This window comes from Anopheles marshallii, chromosome 3 (genome assembly GCF_943734725.1).
Source record: "Anopheles marshallii chromosome 3, idAnoMarsDA_429_01, whole genome shotgun sequence".
NCBI classification, from domain to species: Eukaryota; Metazoa; Arthropoda; class Insecta; order Diptera; family Culicidae; genus Anopheles; species Anopheles marshallii.
Window position 1 is genome coordinate 46,381,599 of NC_071327.1, and position 22,753 is coordinate 46,404,351.

At 38.2% G+C, this 22,753-nt stretch overlaps 1 protein-coding gene across 1 annotated transcript; it reads left to right on the forward strand.

Moving 5' to 3' along the window:
* The first annotated feature begins 9,048 nt into the window (after positions 1 to 9,048).
* LOC128712685 (aldehyde dehydrogenase family 3 member B1) lies at positions 9,049 to 21,499 on the forward strand. The gene is made up of 9 exons (XM_053807573.1): positions 9,049 to 9,397; positions 16,555 to 16,598; positions 16,714 to 16,772; positions 17,173 to 17,575; positions 17,922 to 18,316; positions 18,403 to 18,600; positions 19,408 to 19,523; positions 21,073 to 21,208; positions 21,319 to 21,499. The coding sequence occupies exons 1-9, from the start codon at positions 9,049 to 9,051 to the stop codon at positions 21,497 to 21,499; spliced, it is 1,881 nt and encodes a 626-aa protein (XP_053663548.1).
* Positions 21,500 to 22,753: the final 1,254 nt, after the last annotated feature.

Genomic DNA, 22,753 nt, shown 5'->3' on the forward strand with positions numbered 1-22,753 from the left:
GAACTAACTCGTTGTGCTACAAAAAAGGCGCAAAAACGAAACAAGAAACACTAGCTTCAGAGGCACCCCAATAGCAAATGGCAACAACGCACCCATACATTGCAGTGAAAGAATTCTCTATGAGAGAGAACAGCCTACAACATTTGGCAATAGTTTTTTTTTGTTGACAATATCGGTTCTGGTGGCATCATTTAAACACTGTAGCGCAGATTTCAATCATCAAAAATCTATATGCGTATAAACGTAGACGTTGCATGAATGAAATCTTTGCCCAATGAACGAGATGGCTGATGATATTTTGCAGCAGAGCACAGCGAGAAAGCGCGCTATAAACAGTAATCAAATTATTAGCAAAAGTTGCCATAAACATTTAAGGAACCGAATAATGCGATAAAAGTTTATAACAACAAAATAAAACTAACGTGGAGTATATTTTATGTACGCTAAAATAATTAAAAAAGACTAGTGAAACTATTGCAAAATGCAGCATTAGCAACATTGAGAGCAGAACGCAGTGTCGCAACACAAAAAGGAATGCAGAAACAAGGAAAAAACTTGTGTAAACATAAAAAAAACTTGTGACAGGTGAGGCTAAGATCTCCATAAGACAAAGAAATCATTTGATGAACTTGTGAGCGGACTAAGCTATATTACGTTAGAAAATTCGACTTTTATATATTGGAAATATGTTTTTTTTTTTGCATAGATTAAGCAAATCTCATTGCTTTTTATTCTTCATACAACGTGCATAAAAAACATGCTAAAAAATCACAGGCTAGTTTATAAAAAGAGTTTTCTTTTTAAAAACGCTACAATTCCAGTCTTTCTAAAATTAGCACATAAAACAACTATCGCTACATAAGTAAACGGTGTGCTGCACGTCTAAAACTGTGTGTGTTAAGTGAGAACTACAAATATGTAACATTTAGTGTTTCATACGAAGAGCGTTTGTGTGAGACAAAATATTCTGAAATTTGGATATTCCCAAATTTATTTAAAAAAAAACTCTACAGATGCCAATGCACGAGCAAACTCGCTCTCTTGCTTTCTTCCTATCTCTCTCACTATGTCTTAATCCCTTTCTTGCAGGGTGTTTGATATTTCTTGTGTGAAAAATATTGTACACTACCGGTTAATGTATACAGCAGTAAAATTATATGTTGAGATAAGAAATTCTATTCTAAATTAGACAACTTTTATAGTATCATTGTCACGCTGTATGCGTTGAAACCATTCACTCAGACTTAGCTTTGTCCCTACCACCTAACGGTTGTGTATGCTTTGATCAGCAATGAACTTAAATGAAACAACATCGCATCATAAAAAAAACTCGTATTAGACTATCGAAAAGGCTGCCCAAAGCACAAGCTTTGAACCGAACAACATTGAAACTGAAACATCTAAACAGCGAGCAGATAACAATTAGGTTGACTGATCGAAACAAGTAAGACTGAACACAATTCGAATTGTGTGCGTTTTGCACCGAGGCGTTTTGTATTTGATGGTTTGCGGTGTAATATGATCAGCTAAGCGAAACTACTTACACTCCCACACGCAAGTACACATAGCTTACGCAACATTTTACTTCTACAAATTTAAGAACACCATACCTCAAAAGCAGCAATAGATAAAGCTTTTTTCCCGATCGTTGCAATACATACTTGATTTTTTAATTTCCATGGTAACTAATTTGGAAGCATGAAAAGATTCTTTAGCGACACAACATCCTCAAGAGGTCATTCGTTTCTGTCTGAGGTCTGTCATTTCTGGCATTCTTTCACTTTATTTAACCCGTGGAACTGGTTAGTAAGTCCACGCGTACGGTGGATTTTTCCGGATGGGATTTCAGACCGGTCTTGCCGTGTGAAGACTAGCGCCACTACCAAATACATCATCGGTCCGCAAAGCACTATCGCTTCTATCTTTAAAGATTGAGTTCTATAGGACCCCGGATTCTCTAGTAGTTATGTTTTAATTTTACTCTAATTCTCACCTGTGCTCAGATTTTGCTTGAACACTCATGCTTGTTCGAGCAGATTGCTTTTATTCGAATAATAACAGTATCAATTGAAAGTGAAAATGACTAAACACAACACCCTCATTGACATTCTTGAAAACTAGTACGGATTTTTCCCTAAGCAAAAGATTGAGTAGTAGGAGTAGGAGTCCTCATAAAACAAACACACATACAAATTTGTGTATGACGTAATCAGAGCATACGATTTTGTTCGTTAAATTAGATAATTAATCGCAAAATAATGATAACGCATACTAGCAGCAGCATGTGGCTATAAACGAATATAAAATAAACAAATGTAACTAAGTAAAACAAATCATTTCGCAGGATTTTGCAAGTATGATGTAAATGGACGCGTATAGTTATATTTTTTTACAACTGTATTCAAACGAAGCGTATTTACATACGTCATTTATTAACAGTTAATTTTGAAATGACTTAACACACAAGAAGAACTCGTCATTTTCGTACAACGCATACACACACACACACACACTAATTGACAGCATAGTAGATCAACAAAATAAAATCGATTGCGTTTGCTCTGCACCCAGGCATCGTTAAACAAGGAAACAAGAGATGATTGTAAAACACAAGCTGTTTGAAAAAGTACAACCTTAGCAAGACGTAAGAAGAGTAAGCAATAGAAAACAACAAGTTTTATAAAAATTAGGACAATTCGATCGATCGTGACGATAATATATCTGTAAGGTAAGATGCTATGAACATAAAGAGACACCTAGAAAATAACACATGCAAAGGAGTGGTTACCAACGACTGATTTATATAAAGAACGTAAACTAAAAACAAAACTAAAAAAACCATTATGCATGCATTATTGGCACGCAAAGAGAGCAGTACTACTTATATACGAACTGAAGCAACAAGCCAATAAAATTAGCTTATCACACTGCAGACGAAAATGAACTACTATAGCCACATAAATGTCCGTACAACGGAAGAAAAGAATACAAAGAAAACAAAAACCGCTGATAAAATAGCCGTTAAGCATCACAATCTTCTCTGTAAGCGTAATCGATTCACCATACTGTTCGTTGTTTACCATTAAAGTTCACTGCATACAGTTTATCACCATCATTACCAACATCACTAGCGCGCATCGTCACATCATCGTCATCATCACCATCATCATCATCATAAATACGCTAAAACTTTCATATAACAAGTTGCAGAAGCGAACGAGGGACGGGTGCGCAATGTTTTATATACTTTTCTTCGATTTGACGCTAGCTTTATGGCAACAACAATAGCAATTGTAAAACCAGTTCCAATACCGAAGGTAATTTTTATAACAACACCATTAGCATTAAAGCGAAGAAAATAAACCACCGGAAAAATGTACTGTACATCAAATCGTGTTGTTTGCTGCTGTGTTGTGTGAGAAAATCGGATAATAACGCTGTTTTCGGGGACGACCTGGTGGTGTTTTTGGTAGCGGCGCCGGTATTCACCCGACAAGACCGGTCCAATCTTCCGAAAAACTATCAAGCTATGGGTAAATGAAGTCAAAGAAAGCTTGAAATGGCAGACCTAGCCTCTTGAGCTGTTTGCTTTTGCTATGTAAAATGCGAAAGATGTATACTTCAAGAATCCTAATGCAGTTATGACATGTTTGAAATGGTGTCCGTTGACCTGTGGCCTGCATTGACCCCAAGGTGACAAACAGGAGCACTGTTAGTCTCACTTCAACACCAAAATTAATACTTTCGTAAATACATCGTGTGATTCACCTATAAATTATCCGTGGCAAAACCATGATATTAACCATTTTCTTACACATCATCCTTAGGTATGGAATAATCAATCCGTTTGTCCTACTTCCATCGTGTCAGCTGTTATTTTTCTCACGCTATTTCCAACGTCACAGCAATCATTAAAATATGATGAAACAAAGCATTTATAATTGTTCTTCGTAAATGTGTTTGTTTTATGGGTATGGGTAAGAAGCGTATCAAAGCCTTGAAAACTTCTTTGCCCATTTGTCAAGTGGGAAAGCTTTCAATATGTTTATTTAATGGAAAATCAAGGGTACGGTTGGATATTATCTATCACCCTTAAGGTTGTACTGGAACATTGTGTGGATAACGTGCATGAGCTCGAATCAAGACCCCACAATACGTTCCCGAAATACATGAAGGATGGACTCTTTTTCTTGCTCCAGATTTTATTTGTTTGTTCTAGATGGTGAGTTCTTATCGTTTACTCAACTGAAAACGTACACACCTAATATTAGTTTTAGTATTTAGTTGCAGTATTTTGCAATACAACACACATGCTACACAGCTTGAATTGAGCAGCATCATACGTATTTGCATTGAATGGCCAGCAACAAGTACATCGTTTCTAGTAAGGAAGCTTCTGTTATTTATTATTTAGTAACGATACTAAGCACCCTGAACCGGTTGAACTAGGTTCCACATGACGAAACCCGTCTGTACTTGCTCCTGCAGTACATCGTAACAAAACAATTATCTGATATTGACCACAAAACCGTAAAGGTTCATCTAAGGGTTGTAATTATCGAACAAAGGCTTAGGTTCAAGGAAAACGTAGAGCACCTGAGGTAAACCCGTGATCGCATATATATTCATATCATCGATATGATGTCGAACATCATAATATCTACATATAGTAAGTATGTAAATACCTACACACTTGAATCGCTTTTCACCACAAGGTATGTTGCTGAGTGTGGCGTACAACTCTAAGTAATATTTTTTATACTATCAAATTTTGAAATTTTGGTATATAATACAAACCGTACCTGGTGTATTCTGGGTCAGTTCTCGAAATGTCTAAAAATATTCATTTTGGTTGTTAGAGTTCATTTGGAGAGTCTTCTTTAACCCGTCCTTCTATCAGGAGGCCAAATTTGAAGTGTGAATCCATATCTTGAAATCTGACCTTTCTCACTTAAGACGGTTGCTGGTAATTAGTCACAAAGTGTTTAATTTTAAACCCAACCTTGACCTACACACGCACTATTCTGATAGTGCATTTGTTGCCAGGGGTCAGCAAATTTTTCAACAAATATGCTAAGATGTAGTACATTTTTGATTCTACAGTACAATTACTTGCTTTCCCGAGACACCGTGTATATAACGTGGATTGTTTAAATTTATCTAACCTTATTGTCTACTTATCTAACAAGGTTATTGTATTTTTTGTTAATGTTTTCTTTTTAATTGTCAACAATACAATACAATATAATGTAGTTTAATAAGTACAAAAATGTGAAAATTGAAATTGTTCTTCATTAGTTCCCAGTGAATTGTGTTCGTTACGACCACCAAAAGATTATACTATAAAACAAGTAACAGTAACACATCTTAAAGTCATCAGTGATCTTAAAGTTACAATAATTAATTAGAATTTAATTTAGAAGAGTAATTAATAATGAATTAGATAAATAAGATCTGTATCCGACACGACCCTTTTTCTACACTATCATTCGGAAAGTGTACTAGGAATGTGTAAAAAATGTCTCCAATCACAATCAATAATCACATGTGGAATAAAAGGAACAAAACGGGGAAAAATGACATAAATGCAAGAGCTTCTTCTGATGATATGATCTCTTGATACTCAAACTGATGAAGATAGCTAACTTTCTACGTGTCTTTTACTCCTTCGGCAGAGATTTAAACGAATGGAAAGAGATGAGCGTTATTTAAAAAATATTTAGCTACTTGTAGCATTGAACCGGACAAAACAGCATTTGCCGACCCCTGATCTAGAGAATGTTTAGTTTAGTTTATTTCTAGTTTTATAGACATTTACAGTTTTTTATTCGACGAGGAATATTTTTATACAAGGAGTTGTTTTTACAAAAATAAATTAATCCTGACCTAATCGACCACTATAAAAATGCTTTAACAAATATTAACTGATTTATTTGTTTAAATAGAGTGTATATGCCATGCATTCAATCTGTTCAGGTTTATTTTGTCATTTCAAGTCAAGGCCACTCAGAACAAGCTACACCCAGCGAAATAAGAACAAATTAAACTCAGTACTGATTACCACCACTAACGAATTATGTGAGATGAGTGATGTCGATGCGCAGCAGCTAAGCAGATAGAGGACAAATGAGACAACAAAGACCCGGCGCATTTATATGGCAAGAATACCAATGACAATGCGCATTGTCTCACGCTCATTTATCCTGCGTCCATAGCGCAAAAAAGGATGACATAAACTCGACACACCGCTAAGGTGATGACTGTTAATGGCACCTAGCGTAGAGAAACGTTTCGGGTTTCTTGGCAATGAGTTTAATTTTACTACCACCAACTTGTTTTGTGAGACTTTTTCCATCAAACCATCAATCTGCCAAACCTGCTACATGCAGCAGCCTTTTTGCATGTGTTTTGGAACCCATTTAATTCTTCTAATTTCTTACCTTGTGCGTCCGGTCTAAGTCAAAGACATGTTTTTGTGGGAACGTTTTGTGCTATGTGCCTGTTATGCTGTCCATTTCGACAAGTGGTGAGTTTTCTTTGCTTCCGTTCAACCAAATACACTCGAAAAACGCAAAACCATTGCCGGTCAACACCAATGCCTTCTTTGATGCATACCACTGTTACGCTAGCTTCCCTCATCAAGACGCTTGTTGCGTGCTGAACGTGCATAAGTAAAAAAAAACAAAACCCGCCCGAAGTCTAAGTAAGCTCTTGTTGGATGGGAGAGAGGAACGAGCCTGACCCCCTGGGGGGAAACCGATAGAGAGAGAGAGAGGGAGAGACATTGAAAAAATGAGAGAGCGAGACAAGACGAACACAAAACATTGGACTTGAATTTCTTTTGCCACTCATCCGGTCTGGGGGACAGACTCGGACCGGGACCAAATGCGATGGACCCCGCCGACCTGCTGCGGCTCTACGATCGGGCGAACCTGCTGCGGCTTTCGACGATGGAGAGTTTCGGGCGTCACGTCAGTATCATCGTCGATTGCGTTTCAAGTGGTTCTCTCTCTCGTGACAGTGCTTTTGGTTGGGTCTCGGACACCCGCCTTAAGTAACACGCCTGTTGTGCCTAGATGCGGGTGATACAAAACGTCAACGGAAGATTAGATTAGTGCAAGGTTGTTTAGTTGAAAGTGCGCTTGTAATGAAGGTTCGCAGCATGCAATGATGGAGATATCGCGGTCGACGAACTGGTCGGATAATTTAACTTCTTGTGCTCACCCGTCAATCATTCAGCTAATGATTTTTCAACATAATTAAGTGCCATTTAAATCGGAAGAAGGCGAATGTAAGTGAATGTTTGTTGTCTCGATAACACAGAACCGTACTACAATCACCACATGCTAAAACCGTTCAGTTGCGATGGTGATCTAGTGTTGCTTTGCTTCGGGAAACAAACTGTGAAACCAACATCAAGTGTAATCTTTGTAACAAAAATCAACGCAACTCAGTCGACATTTAAAGTCAGCGCGGCAATAACCAACAACGCGCACTCGTCAGTGTACGCGTGTTGTACGCAAGTGTATGTGGCGATCGGTGGGTGAGTCGGAGTAAATTTGTATACTTTTACCCATTCCGCAAAAACGGAAAAGAAAACCATGGTGGAAACAAGGTTTTGGGTTTGCTTATATAATAAAGGTTTCGAAGCCGGTAAAGGAATGTTTGCTCTTGGTAGTGTTACTTCCTTGCTACAATTTGCTTGGTGCTTTTAGGCGTGCATCCATTTCGACTGCTGCTGAATGTTAAATTTAGTTTAAACATAAACGTTTTGCAACAATAGACATCATTCGCTACTATTGCTCAAAAACGATGCTCAAGTGAACTGTTTGCTATCATTAGTTTCATGGTGTTATCGATCACTGTTACCAAAAGAATGTTAAAAAAGTGTGGGTAATGTTTTAAAATATTAAATGGAGGTTTTGCGTAACTTCTCTGCGTATTGTACAACCGAAAAGTGAACAAATAGTGTGTTGGTGTGTGTGTTGCCTTTATATTTCAAATATTGTGCTTTGGCCTTGCACTAACGGAAATGATTAACTTTTCCAGTTGGCTTAATGTTTATTAATATGTATTTATGTACCAAATATTTGGTGTGCTTGTAGGGGCAAAAACTTAAGTGTCAAACACACCAATTTAAAAAATGTTAAGACATCACAACTGTTGTTCAGCAATATTCAATGCGGATCAAGCTGATCATTTCTATATTTGTGATGTGTTTCAATTATATTACAATGATAAGAGCATTATGTAATGGTTAAATGGTGGAGTGTGTGTTTTTATATTTATATAGCGAATCAATTGTGCCTTTGTACAGGCAATATTTAGTATACTACTTTAAAATTATAGATATATCAAAATATCAGATCAGTAGAAAATATTTAATCAAACATTATTTCGACTAACGATACAAATTGTTTCCAAAATGATTTTGCCATTTTAATATTTAACAAACAATACGTTGTGAATCAATTTATTTCTCTCTGCTAGGAACAAACTCATTGCCTTATGGTTTGGACTTAAGTGCCTCATTTACAACAAGTAGTAGAAACTGATGATTCAAGGACGTATCGTGTTTTCATTAAACTTATGAATAATAAAAAAAATCTACAGCGCGACGAAAAATGAGTAGAATTTATTAACTATTTACATAATAATTTCACACCTTGTGAACGGTTGATAACAAATTGCTTCCGTCGGTTGCAAATGATGTTTTGTGTGTAGAGACTTCTACCGGCATGTCACAAACACAAAGACGGTATCCAAGTGCGCCGTTTCGCTTCGTAATGAAATAATACGTTATGAAACGAAATTTTACTTTTTGAAAAGTCATACCTACTTCACATTTCATATCATTTTCCTCAAGCAACAAACGCAAGACGAAAAAAACGATTCTTGATTGCGATTGCGAAAGTTCGTTGTGATATAAGTTTAAAAAATTAAACTTTAAAAAATAAAAAAAAATAAAAAAATTTTAATGTTTGTTTTCTAATTATTTTTCATACCTTTAGTGTAGTACAGTATCTTCCTGTTGGTCGTACATCAACAATGGAAAAGCCCAACTCCGCTTTGAGTATTACGGAAGAAACACGGCTCTTTGGTGAAGTGCCACAGGTGCCACAGGTCACACTTTCCGGTACAGAAGCACCTCTAACGGACATTGCTGAAGAAAATACACCGGACCTGATGGACAACTCGAACCGAAAGCATAATGATCTGCATGATAACAAAAGCTCCGGCATAGGCAGCACCACCAGCAGCGTCAATAATGAGAACCTGAACGTACATAAAGGCGACGGTTCACCTCGAGATGGTCAGGTTCTGGACGAATCCGGTCATGTACAGCAACTCGATTCGATGACCACTGTCGTAATCGATATTGAACCCACAACTGAAGGTGAGTGTAAATATTAAGACTAACAATAGCTCTTAAGAATTGTAATTAAAAGCTTGTGCGATTGTTAGAAATAGTTTGTGTTTGAATGTTCAACATTAAGGTTGATTGTAAAAGTTGAAAGAAGTACCGAATGTTGCATATCGAATCCGGTGTGAAGGGCAACATGGCCGGTTTCTTGATGAAAAATAAGTCCAGTATGGTGATGAGCATGATAAATTATAAGGCAAAATGAAAAAGAAATTATGAGGTATAATTTTTCATCTGTCATATTATCTTGCATTTAACATATCAAATTAATACATTGCATTGATCTGGGTCCACCGACGATGTAGTCTCAACAGTTAACTGTTGGATCCAGTTGATCCTGATAAGTGTGGGAAAAATGGTTTTAGGATATTTCTTTTGTTTCAGAACATTGCAGAAGAATTTTTGTCCCGATGAATTAAGTTTACGCACTGTTAGCATTCGTTTGCGAACGAGCTGAAGTAGTAACTACTTTAGTTTATAATTGTTAAATGACACTTTGCGTTCCTCTCATCGGTGTTCGTTAACGTTACTGTGAAGTAAGAAGCGTTAAATCTTACTGTTGGAAATTTATTACTTATTACTTACTTATTAACTTAACTTATTACTGTTGTGTATAACATTATTCAAATATATTACTCAGAATTAATATTCACGAAACAATTTCCCAAATTAAATTTCCTCCAAATTTTTAATAATGATAAAAGTTTCACAACTGTACGAAATTCTAATTCCAGACAAGGGCAAAATATCCTAAAATCATCTTTCCATACAGGATTCATGAATCTCGAGGATTTATGAATTTATGAGGGTTAATTAATCTTCAGGAATCATTCCTATCATTGCACAAATAAAATTGCTAATGTTTTTGGATATATGTTAAGTTTATTAAGACACACAGTCTATTATTCAATGTTTTTATTGCACAACTTGTACGTCAGGGAAGAACAGTTTTTGACTTTAATATTTTATCTGGGTGTTGGGGACCAATTCCTTCCTCGTGCCAATTGCTATTCAAAAAACGTGCCTTTAGTTGTTTCGAACCTTTTGTTCCATTTTTGTTTTATGCAGGTTTATCGTTGTTGAGTAATAACGAAAATGAGCTAGTAAGATGTTTCTGTTACCCTTTCAATTATTATTATTATGTACTATTTATTATAAAAGCGATCTAGCCTGATGTGACCAATATAACTATTCAAAGCTTCACGATAACCATGTAAATAGATAACAAAAAAAAGATAAGCAAGTTTCGTATATCACAAAACTTTATATGCCATATTAACTTAAGATTATTTACACTGACGTTGAGTTGAGCTATTGGGTGACCCCGACTTAACTCTCCTTAAGTGACTCTTACGTGAACAGCAAGAATATCCTGCTAATAAGGGTCGGGGCCTTAAATTCCTGCTACGAACACGGAAGTTCATTTTTTAAAGAACGCACATGGGATCAATAAATCCGCTAAATAAAACGGTATGAAGGATAGGTTCTGTCTGGCTCTAGGGTAGAGGTCTAGGAAACTAAAGTTCTTCCAAGCTAGAAAGAAAATATTCACCATTCATTTCCATCTCGTATTGAAAGAACTTTATCGGTGGTTCTAAAACGGCACCATTGTTTTTTTTTATGTGCGACGCAATCACATTCCGTTCGACATTCAACGTACGTCGGCGCAGATGGCGGCGAAAACGTGAATTTGTTGCTTGGGATGCGCACAACGAAAAAGCTCCGCGAAAGCTTTTGACTCCATGATTGAAAGCTTCTTGCTTTCAAAGCAATTAACACGTGTGTTCAACATTAGACGTTTAGCAATCGTTTCCATTGGATTGTTAAATTGAATTAAACAATTACATAGGAGGGTATAATAACGGGTTTTAGAACAAAAAGACAAATGTACGCATCTTGTTTTCTCGTTCTATCAATTAGCCTCTATACATTTATAATAAAATTAGCCTCTATACACTTAATCAAATAGCGAAAGATTTGTGCGCTTCTTCGCTTACCAATTAACTTACCCGCATTGTCGTCCAAACGCGCATCAAAGAGAATCGCATCGATTTGTACGCAAATTAGGTTCGTCTCATTCAGTAAAATGTATTATTTCCTTAACTCTTACTACACCCCCATACACATGCATTCGTGGTGGTTAAGCTTCAGTAAGTCTGAAAGTGAACACGCAATAACGCAACGGCCCTACTCTACTCGCGGTGAGGCATCATCGCGCGCACCGAACCTCTCGCGCTCAGCAGTTCGGCTGTGCAAGTGCGTGTGCCTGCACACATATATTCATTGCACGTACTTTCGCGGTAGTTCAGGGGCCCCCGTAAGTACACTTACGTTGTAGTTGTGGTTGCGTACTTTTCGGAACGTCGTGAGTGTACAATGAGATTTGTGTGTAGCGTACTGCAGCTCGCAATGACGACCAGTTTTGTCCCGTTCGTTCGCTGGAACAGAAGCACAAAGTAGCTCGGCTCGCGCTTGCAATCCGTGAAGTTGTTCGTCTTACATTCAAATTTGGTACCGTACCGTGTGATTTGAGGTTAGTGATGTACGCTTCGGTTTCAACCAGTGTTTGAGGGGTTTAAAGTTCCTGCGTACGGGGAGTTTTACATCGTTTATTGTATTGCTGTGTGGACACCAAGTCGCTGACAACAACAACGAATACTTTGTTTTCCCATTTTTCCTCTCACAATGTGCAACTCTGTTGTTGTCTTTTGTCCCCATTCGTGTTCATAGCACTGGAAAGATGCAGGACAGTGTTTCTTCTATGAGCTTGCTAATGTGTAGCTATTATAATGCAATAAAATAAATGGCGCAAAATGTTAGTAAAGAAACGGTTAACCGAACAAGTTTAGTGAACTGTTGCCAAGGTGAAACAACACTGTTTTTTTTTTTGTTCAAAAGCACATATCCACGCAGAAAATAAACCCACCCTATTCTGGACAAGGATCAAGTGATCAACAACCTGAGCTTCGCAGTACGGTGATCTTGTTGGGGGAAATTAAGTAACCTTCATTCGAGTACGCGCAACTCACGCTCTCGTTGAAGATGATGACGAAGCAATGGTAAAAGCAAAGTAAAAGAACTGCCCACAATCCACAAAGCTGTCTGCCCTTCAGCTCAGTGTTCGTGTGCGCGTACATAACAGTTGGCTGGAACGGGAAAACTGTTCGGCAGTACAAGAAAACGGCCCTGCCAAGGAAAGTGCCGATTGCAAACAAAATGCCGAACTGTGCAGGGACGAGATTATTGTGGTTACATGATGTTGTAAAGAGGTTACATTACGTGCGTTTAATTTGCTGTGTTCACGATTATGGTCACCATTGAACAGCCGTGCCGTAGTTAAAAATTGTAGCAATATTTGTCTCCAAGGGGTATACATTTTTCTGTCCGTCATGATTTTGTCCGCAAACTCTTTTATATCTTATCGCATTGGGGGTCTATCGGTCTTAATCTTCCTCACACCGATGTTCTGATCCCTCGTTCCCGCAAGTAATCGTTATCGGGCCAAATAATTCGTGCGCAAAGACGGCCATATAACGACTTCAACCAGCAAAACCTCCGATTAATGATTCCACTTACGTCCACGAGCTTGACCTGTGGACTTTCGAACCCAACTGTGGAGGGTGTAAATAAGTCCAATCATCGTGGCAAAGCTGTTTTTCCTGCGTTTCTTCGGTTGTTTTCTCCGATTTGGTGATCGGTGGTTGGTTGGTGATTGTTACAAGGCAAGCAAAAAGCAAGCAGATTTTATTCAACGGTTAGTGATTTAGATGTGCAATGAAAGGAACTATATCAATTAGGTTATGGTTGTGCGTTTGAATGCAGGTGAGAGTAGCACTAATGTAAGCTTTTATCGCTTATGTGTATTGTTGACAATCAATCGAAAACTTTCTTGGTGACTTGAATTAGTCACGCAAAAACTAAACCTTACACTGAAGCATCTCATTCTGTGCAACTCTCACGACATGGGACAACAGAACCACTATGAACGATGATCTATGTCTGGGCACCCTGTACAAAAAAATCGACAATCGCTCCATGCAATCCAGGCAATCGCTTGTTGGATGACGAACGATAAGAGCGTTCATACATACTTTCGCATGTGTTTGGGGAGGTTGTAAAGCACATATATACTGCGGAAATATTACGAGACCGGTCATAGCAGCGGTTGTGTAGTTGACCTTTATTAACGATTGACGACAGTTGTGCACGCGCCTCAGTATGTATAAGGTGGACCAGATTTTTCACATACACACACAAGCCCGTTGGGGCCAAGTTTAATGGCATGATGAGGCGGTGCTGCTTCACATGCAAGAAATGCAACAGCTGCAGGTGCTGTAGAGTTAAACGATAAAATTCTAACGGGAACTTGTTCTCCTACACAGCTTTTTTATGTGCATTGTTTGTTGATTTGGTTGTATGAAAAGGATATATAAGAAAAGAAACCCAATAAATATGATAAAAAGAATACTGGTCCGAATGAAATCTGTTCAAACTATTTTACCATTTCTCTAACCGTTAAATTTTGTGCTATGTTTATAGTTTCTTTTGGGAAAAGGCATTTATATGAATTTCTAATGGGACAACTCTTAAGGGTTTCAACGATTGATGATTTCACATCGATTCATGAATCCTCAAGGATTAATTAGAATCAGAAAGGTGCTCGCGATGGGAAAGTTAGCTGTACCTGCATAAAAATTCAATCATAACTCCTTGGAGAATCATGAATCTTTGAGGATTCAGGCATCTATGAGTAGTCATGTACCGCTGAGGAAACAGGAAACCCTGAGAATTGCTCGGAATTTCCGAGGAATTCTTAGAATAGTGATGTAGAATCATACATTCTGTTCATATATTCATACTGGTCATACTAGATATAAAAGGATAAATTTGTCATAGACAATTCCATAAAACACTAGGAATGCTCTGAAGATACTGAACTTTAAACACGTTTACGCAATTGAGCCAGTTTTTTATCGTGCAGTTGACCATAACTGGTTATACCCGTGAAAGTCTAATTTTGTATTCTATTTTACAACTTTAATTTTTTGTTCTGTAATATATTCCACCATATTTTGCATGAATGATGAACGTTGCTACCAATTGAAACATCTCCATGATCCGGTTATGGTTGCTGCTTTTTTTTAATTTTCGGTGATTATGCTCATTCGCCGTGACAGAATCAGGGAGGGTGAATACATGCAAACGCGTAACCTCCCCCCAGTGAAAGATGATGATACTCAGGTGGGTTTCTCGATGTGTTAAAAATTGGAAACTAATTAGTAGTCAAAATTTACAAACACATTTATCAGACGCCGTAGCACTAGACCATGCAAAACGTTCCCCCAAACAGTTGCAGTAGATAATTCGCGAAAGCTGCTTGCTGAAGCTGAATGCGTCCCAATCGATAAATAAGTGACTGAAGGAGCATGAAAAAGGTATTGTTTCACGAACAAACAATGTTTAAATATAATGTAAGCCTTACATTACTGTTGATTATCCGTACTCCTCCAGGAGCTTGGTGCGTCTTATGGTTGTTTCATTAGGGAGGGGATTTATATTCACATCAGTGTGGATGCCATCAAACCAACGTAAGTCTTTGAATGTGTTAAACCGGCAGCCAAGGTTACGCATGAACATGTGTTTCATCGAATTTGAATTCACGATCGCAATATTCCAGTGGCTTCTTCGATGGTCGGCTCGATCCTGCTTTGAACAGACGACCCGTAGGTAAAGCGTCGCGAAGCTCATTTTTTACATAACGATTTTTTCCTACCCAAGATGATTGCCCGCTCCTCTTCCTTCCCTGCCAACGGTGTGTTTCCGTAATGGATGTCGGTCGATTACTTGAATCTGCGTTATGGTCGTCGTCGTCGCCGTCGGGGTTGATTGTTCGCACCGCACCTTCTTCAACACCGGTCCTCCACGTTGCTGGAGGAACTAATTGCTGGATCGGGGCAGTAATGAGTGTGTTTGGTGAAGTGTTTTGTGGGCTCCTATCGTTGTTACCCAACAGTGTCGATTAACGCACTCGAAAATAAACCCATGGTTGTGTATGTGAGTGGTGTGGTATTCATCGTAAGCGTGTGTTATAATTCCATCGTGTGTGATCGTTGAAAAGATCTCCCATCTAGTAATACTAGGGAACATCAAAAACGAAATTCGTAACTTTGAAATTATTGGAGAGCAAAAGACTTGCTTCTACACTCGTACAGTGTGACCATGGACTAGTTATTTAAATTAAAGCCGCACTAAGTGAAGCGATTGACCACCATAAAAAATGGTGAAAAATGCGCAAATCTTTCCGGTATGTTTTGCGCTCCAAGTCGAAACGGCCAGGACGTTCTAACGAAAACAAATAAATGTTTTGCGCTCCACCCGGTAGTGTAAACCCCATATTGTAACGTAACGGACGGTGTAACGAACGAACCGTACGCACACTATGCACATCCAACAAAGAGCGCGATAAGAGTTTACATTTGTGTGCGTGTCATCGAGAGGCTAACGTGGACGGTCGGTTGTTTTGACATTTGCAGAAAAACAAAGCCCGGCATCGAAAAGTAGGTTACCGAAAGTAAAAGCAGGCGTAAATTCGGAAAGCGCATTGCCAGCGGTGTGAATTTCGTATCACCTGTATCACCGTATCACGTAAATTGTGCACGGTCTGCAAAAGAATTTTACGGCCTTCTGCACAAAAGGCCAGAACGTTGTGAATTGTGGCGCGAAGTGGCAACCAGCAAAGTAAATATTTGCAGTTTGGAGCATACTTGCTTGATAGAACCGTAATAGAATCTACGTTATTATCGATTGGAAAGAGTGAATTCCTGGTTTGTTCCTCTGCACTAACCAACAAGCGAATATGCCTACTTAGTTTCTCCAAATACATTTTGCATACTTTTACTGTGTGTACCACAAGTGTATGCAAACAGCGTATCTATTGCTCATCACTGTACATTCAAGGGAAATACCTCAATTTATTTGCAATCGCCCGATTGAATCAAATATGTGCACACGAAGAAACAAATTCGATTAACCAGTATTGTGGATGTTTGTTTGTTTATTTCATTACCCGAAATTGCACATCCTTAGTTTGACAGTGCGTAATTCGTTCCGTTTCCATTCCACTCTTGCAGGAGGATCCATCGTGCCAAATAATTCCAACATGAGTTTTTCAGACGTACGTATGCTTCCTTTTCCTTTTTCTCAGCCGATAGGAGCAAAATCAACAACAGTTGAATTTTTGGTTATAATTTCACACCCAATTATTACGTCTTTTATGTGCATACACACAGGTCGTTCAGCAGCTTCGAACTACATTCAACAGTGGCAAAACGAGAGATGTTGATTTCAGGTAAGCTACCCTTACTCGTGCGAACAATAACGTACTCGTCATGACTCGGCATATTGCATTCCATGAAGTACATTTTCAAGCAATTTTTTTAATCATGGCTCGCTTCATCACGAATTTTTGACCTTCAAAATTACCGTATTTTCGGGTGTATAACACTACCTTTTGTATCAGTAGTTTTTATGTCGCCAAGTAGGAATTGTGTTATATAGGGAAATTCAGTTTTGTAACGAAAAACAATCGATTTAAACGAATGTTTCCACTAGTTTTGTGGCAGATCTTTCGAGGTGGTGTTATTTTACACAATATGTAGTTTGTTGTGCACTTTACATATATTTGAATATTGTAAGATATTTTTGAGAAACAACTCCCCATATTGAACTAATCAATCCGTCCTTTACAGGTTGAATCAACTAAACGCACTGTTGCGATGCTACGAAGAAAACTCCAACGAGATGGCGAACGTGCTAGCTGCGGATCTTCGCAAGCACAAGCAGGAAGCCCATCTGCTCGAGATTGAATTCATGCTGAATGATCTTCGCAACACGTTGTTTAATCTGCGCGAATGGGTAAAGCCGGAGAAGCCCGAGAAAAGTCTGGTCAATATGATGGACGGTGTGTACATCTACAAAGATCCATTCGGCGTGGTGCTGGTGATCGGTGCCTGGAACTATCCGCTACAGCTTACACTGGTACCGGTGGTTGCGGCCATCGCTGCGGGAAACTGTGTCGTAATTAAACCGAGCGAGGTTGCACCGGCCACTGCTAAATTTATTGCCGATGTACTACCGAAATACTTAGCACAGGTGAGTAACCAATTTTCACATACGTAAAAAATAATTGAAATTTACATTAAGTCTACGACATGTACGCAGCTTGTAGTGCACTACATGTTTCGCATATTGTACTAGTAACGCACATCCGCTAACATTGCGCAAAAAAACGGCGATTTTACCTTCTTTATTGTGTTGAAAAGGTAGAAAAAGTTGGGAAGGGATGTAGAAACCGGTTAATATTTTGCAACCCATTCCGATTCTGAACGCACGTCTTCACAAAAACCCCTTTGCTTTGCCAACAATGTTGCCCCATCCAAATATGTACTTGGCATTCGATTACATTACTTTTTACACCCTTCTCACTTTCATACTGCAGGATTGCTACAGGGTAGTGAACGGTGGACCTAAGGAAACGACTGAGTTGCTGAAGGAAAAGTTCGACTACGTGTTCTATACTGGTTCCGGGCGCGTGGGCAAAATCATCCATCAGGCGTGTAGCGAAAACTTAACGCCCTGCACATTGGAGCTCGGTGGCAAAAGCCCCTGCTATCTGGACAGTACAGCCAATATCGCAATCGCTGCACGACGCATCTTGTGGGGCAAGTTTATAAATGCTGGCCAAACGTGTATCGCGCCCGACTACGTACTGTGCACTAAGCAAGTACAAAAACAATTCATTGAGGAGGCTCGTAAAGTGTTGAAAGAGTGGTACGGTACCAATCCGAAGGACAGTCCCGATCTATGCCGCATTATCAACCAGAACCATTTCCAGTGAGTGAGGACTGCATGCGACAACCTGTTGAACTAGGGGAGAATTGATTTAATATGTTGTATGGTTTTTGTTTATTACTTCCCAGACGACTTACATCCCTCCTCAAGGGTGCCAATGTGGCTATCGGAGGCGAAACGGATCTGCAAGATCGCTACATCTCGCCAACCATTTTGATCGACGTGAAGTCCACCGATCCCGTGATGCAGGATGAAATTTTTGGCCCTATTCTACCGATCCTGAATGTGGACAATGCATACGATGCTATTAAGTTCATCAACTCGAGGTATTGAAGATTGCTGGCGCTTGCGCGATCGATCCGCTTATCATTATTATTGATACATGTTTTCCATTTTCGTTTCATTCCTTTACATATGTTTTTGTTCAATTTTTGTTATTATTATTTGACCACTCTTGTTTTGCCCTTTTGTGCTGCTGAATTCCTGGCGTTGCTCAATATCGGTTTGATCGGGTGTCATTGCCATTTTACATCGTTATTTTTGTTGAACAACGCTAACGAATATGCAATTTTCGTTTTTGATCATTTGCGTCGTGTATTGATCATTATCTGTTTGTACACACATCGGCACTTTGTCCATTTGTCCCCATCGCATCTAGACCACCGCCACTGGTAATGTACATCTTTACGCTAGATACCAAAATTCAAGATCTTTTCGTAACCGGAACACGCTCGGGTAGTATGTGTCTGAACGATACGATAATGCAGTACGCCGGTAAGAAGATAAAATTGGATTTCAAATTATGCAAAGGAGGTCAGGATTTTATCTGACCATTTACTGACTGATCTGGATAGCATTAATGGTGGAGGTTATTACACAGATTCAGCACAACAATTTTGAGTTATTCATTTAGGTGTTGGTATTTATCCTTATGCAGCGTAGTTGACTTTCAGTATTTGTTTTATATTCTTTGTTTGCATTCATCATCGGTGGTGGTGTTTAATTTTACTTTGTTCCATTATGTTTTTTTCTTAGCAGCTTATTGTAAAGTAGCCGTAAGCTTTCCTGAACTATTTACCTCATTTTTATACGGTTTCTCTATTCTGCTAATTCCGTGGTTTTGGAAACGTTAGTGACAAACCTCTCTGCTTGTACATCTTTACCAAGAACAAGCCGGACATACGTACGATGATAGAAAACACCTCTAGCGGAGGAGTTTGTGTAAACGAAACGCTTATGCATTGCGCAGGTTAGATTAAATGACCTTTTGAACAATCTAGTTCTAATAAGAGCTAAGCAACAACCTACTAACACAAATCCAAACACAAAAAAATGCGCTGAAAGTTTTCTTTTCGTTTTAGAACTGAATGTGACAAAACTACAATTCATAACATTTCACTTAAGCATTAGATTTAGTGCTGAGAGTTCCAATATTTGCTAAAAATGCATGCTCCGCTTACTTTTAACACACCGTACAACCATTCGCAGTTGAATTCGATCAGTTTGGACGCCTAGCTTAAACCAAGATATGTAAATTTTCTTTTTAGAGACACACCATTATGTATGTATCTATTTACTGAGAGCATCAAGGATCGCGATACCATCATAGCAAATACTACCAGTGGTAGTGTTTGCGTAAATGATACCTTAACTCACTATGCAGGTCAGCTATTAAAGAAACCTTTCGATTTCAACCATATTTCAGGAATCGTCGTTTTGCGTTTTGCTGTCCAAAAGGGATAAAACAATCCCCAAATTTGTTTCAACCGTATGGGCAAACTTCATTATTGCTTCGCGTTTCTCTGTGGTCCAAATGCTTCTCTGTTCGTGGTATACAATTCCGTTGTGTTTGTTGTTTCTTTTTGTAATGTAGCCCGTTTAATGGATCATTCATGTACACAACTCATTTGCTTCTATTTTTGACGAGCCACACGGGTCACAGTAGTTGGTCTCTGGTGTAATAAATTTAGCAAATGAAGTTTCCTACCGTTTGTGCTTATCCAACAGGGATAAACCGCTGAGCATTTACATCTTCAGCGAAAATGAGATGGATCGTAACAATATAATAGAAAACACTTCGTCAGGAGGCATTTGCATTAATGATACAATGGCTCACGTTGCAGGTATCTTATTTATATCAGTTTTTAAAATCGCGTCCAATCAGAATGAGTGTTTAAGCTCACAAACAACACAACATATTTTTGTTGTTCTATTAGTATGAACAACATAATTTGAAAAAAAAAACAATATACATTTACATAATAGGTAAACTTTCAGCGTAGTTTTTAAGGTTTCTTTATGAACATATAATACTTAATCGAGTGTACAAAACATATAAAATATCAGTAATTAATTGGCACTTTACACTAACCAACCTTTTAACCCCATTACATCGCAGCGTATGAAATTTCGCTCGCAAATCTTTTTTTAAGCTATATTATTTAAAATTTGTTTTTATCAAACTAGAAGAATTAAATTTCGTACCCGTGGGATCTAATGGGTTAACGCGTTCAGCGCCGCTTCGCCCAAATTTGGATGATGCGCTATGGAAATTGTCTTGAACGTTTTTGACATGGCACTGGACGTGTTAATATTGCTTTAGCAACGCTAACAACTACTCGCGTAGCTATGAAACAATATTAATTGGCAAATAATGGTTTAATTATTGGAATTAGACACCTGTCGTAATGCTAACAAAATTTAGATTCGTAAATTAGAATTATGATTTTGGACATTACAATCATCCTTATCCATTTATTCCATTCCTTACACTAATGGAGTTATTTCATTTCTATTAGTTGAAGCATTGCCATTCGGTGGTGTTGGCCCTAGTGGTATGGGCTCGTATCATGGCAAGTACTCTTTCGACACATTCGTCCACAAGAAGTCCTGCTTGACGAAAGATTTTAACCCAATCGGTGAAAAATTGGCTGCGTAAGTTCTTTGGCTGAATTAATTGGCTGCTAATGACAACAGCCGCTAGTCCACACCTGTTCCGTTTGTAATGTTAACCCAATTTTGTTACTTTTCCGCATTATTTCTAGCTCTCGGTATCCACCATACTCTGATAGTAAGCTGTCCTTCCTGAGTACCTTGCTGAAGAAGCGTCAGGGAATCAACTTGCACTTTTTGCCATATCTGCTGATGTTTGGTATTGGTGTTGCCTCGACGCTCGTGGTAAACACCCTTCTGAAGGTAAATAATTCCATCACTCTACCAAAATGACCTAGAGACTTCAGCCATAACTAATGGACAAACGACAAATAACTTTTCGATCGCAGCATGGCACCGTTGTAACGTCCTATCTTTGATCCCTCTTTCAGCGACGTTTGAAATAAACAGCCACCCTCTCCTATACGGAGACACAGACGTGGGTTATAAAGGTTTTTTTTTAAGAAGAACGTTATCATCAAACAATAATGCGTTGCTCCAAACGACATCGCTTAAGTTTTTACCGCTTAATTTCGCTTGTCTGGTAGAAGATATCGGCTTGCGTGTTCTGTAATATTTAGACTCGTTGCTTATCGAAATGTAATCACACACACGCACACAATATTGTACGCAAATTTGCTGAGAATAATCGGCGCTGTATTAGGGATGCTCCAATAAAATTTAAATATTGTCTGTACATGAATGTTTTATTTTACCATTTAAAAGTGTAATAGACTAATTTAGAAAGTTTTGGCAATTGAATCTTGGGAATGTATCTTCTTCTTGAATATTTCTAATGGTATGCAAATTAGACTGGTGTCATTTTGTTACTGTTTATTGTTTGGATTTAGATAAAAAAAAAAACACAAATCTTTAAACTAACGAATCTGACGATAAATATACGATAACCTTAAACCTTCTTTTACTGAATGTGTGCTTACCTTCTTTTTCGTTTTTCCTTTCTTTCGTTACCCTTGCAGGAAGACGATTAATGCAGTCCAAAAATGCAAATTGTCCAGACTAAAACATGGTGACGCAAAAGAAGCTCCGGCAACATACTATTAACGCATACTGGAACAGTGTCACAAATACGAGTCGTATTCCAATTTGTTTTTTGTTTTTACATAGTAAGTAAGGTTTTCTTGCAAACAACACACCTTGTGATGGGATTGTTTCAACACCTTCTGTTCACAACCGGTATCGAAGGTTGATGGAGAAGTAGCAGAGAGCGCAAAAGGAAGAAAAGGAATTTATTTTTTTTGTTTCACGTACAGTGATACAAATGTTTTACATCGTCCTTCGGCGATGGTAAGCTCTTTTCTACTACACGATATAAGTTTTAAAAACAGAACACAAGAAACTAGATAAATGTTCGTTAATCATGGATTCGAACAGTACAGGATGAAATGTTGGGTTCAAACAATAAATGTTGATATGTGGGTAATTCTTAAATCATTTATGTTTGGTTTGTTTTTGTTGTAGACAATTTTTGGATATCATTTTTGGAAGGTGTTGTAAATACTAACGGTCGCTTTAAAATATCACAAC

What these genes read in the sequence shown, in the direction of transcription:
- LOC128712685 (XM_053807573.1), top strand. Translation starts at nt 9,049, where the DNA reads ATGGAAAAGCCCAACTCCGCTTTGAGTATTACGGAAGAAACACGGCTC. An exon ending in TATTGAACCCACAACTGAAG is followed by an intron (nt 9,398 to 16,554) that starts GTGAGTGTAAAT and finishes CCACTCTTGCAG; the next exon opens with GAGGATCCATCGTGCCAAAT. An exon ending in ATTAAGTTCATCAACTCGAG is followed by an intron (nt 18,601 to 19,407) that starts GTATTGAAGATT and finishes TGGAAACGTTAG; the next exon opens with TGACAAACCTCTCTGCTTGT.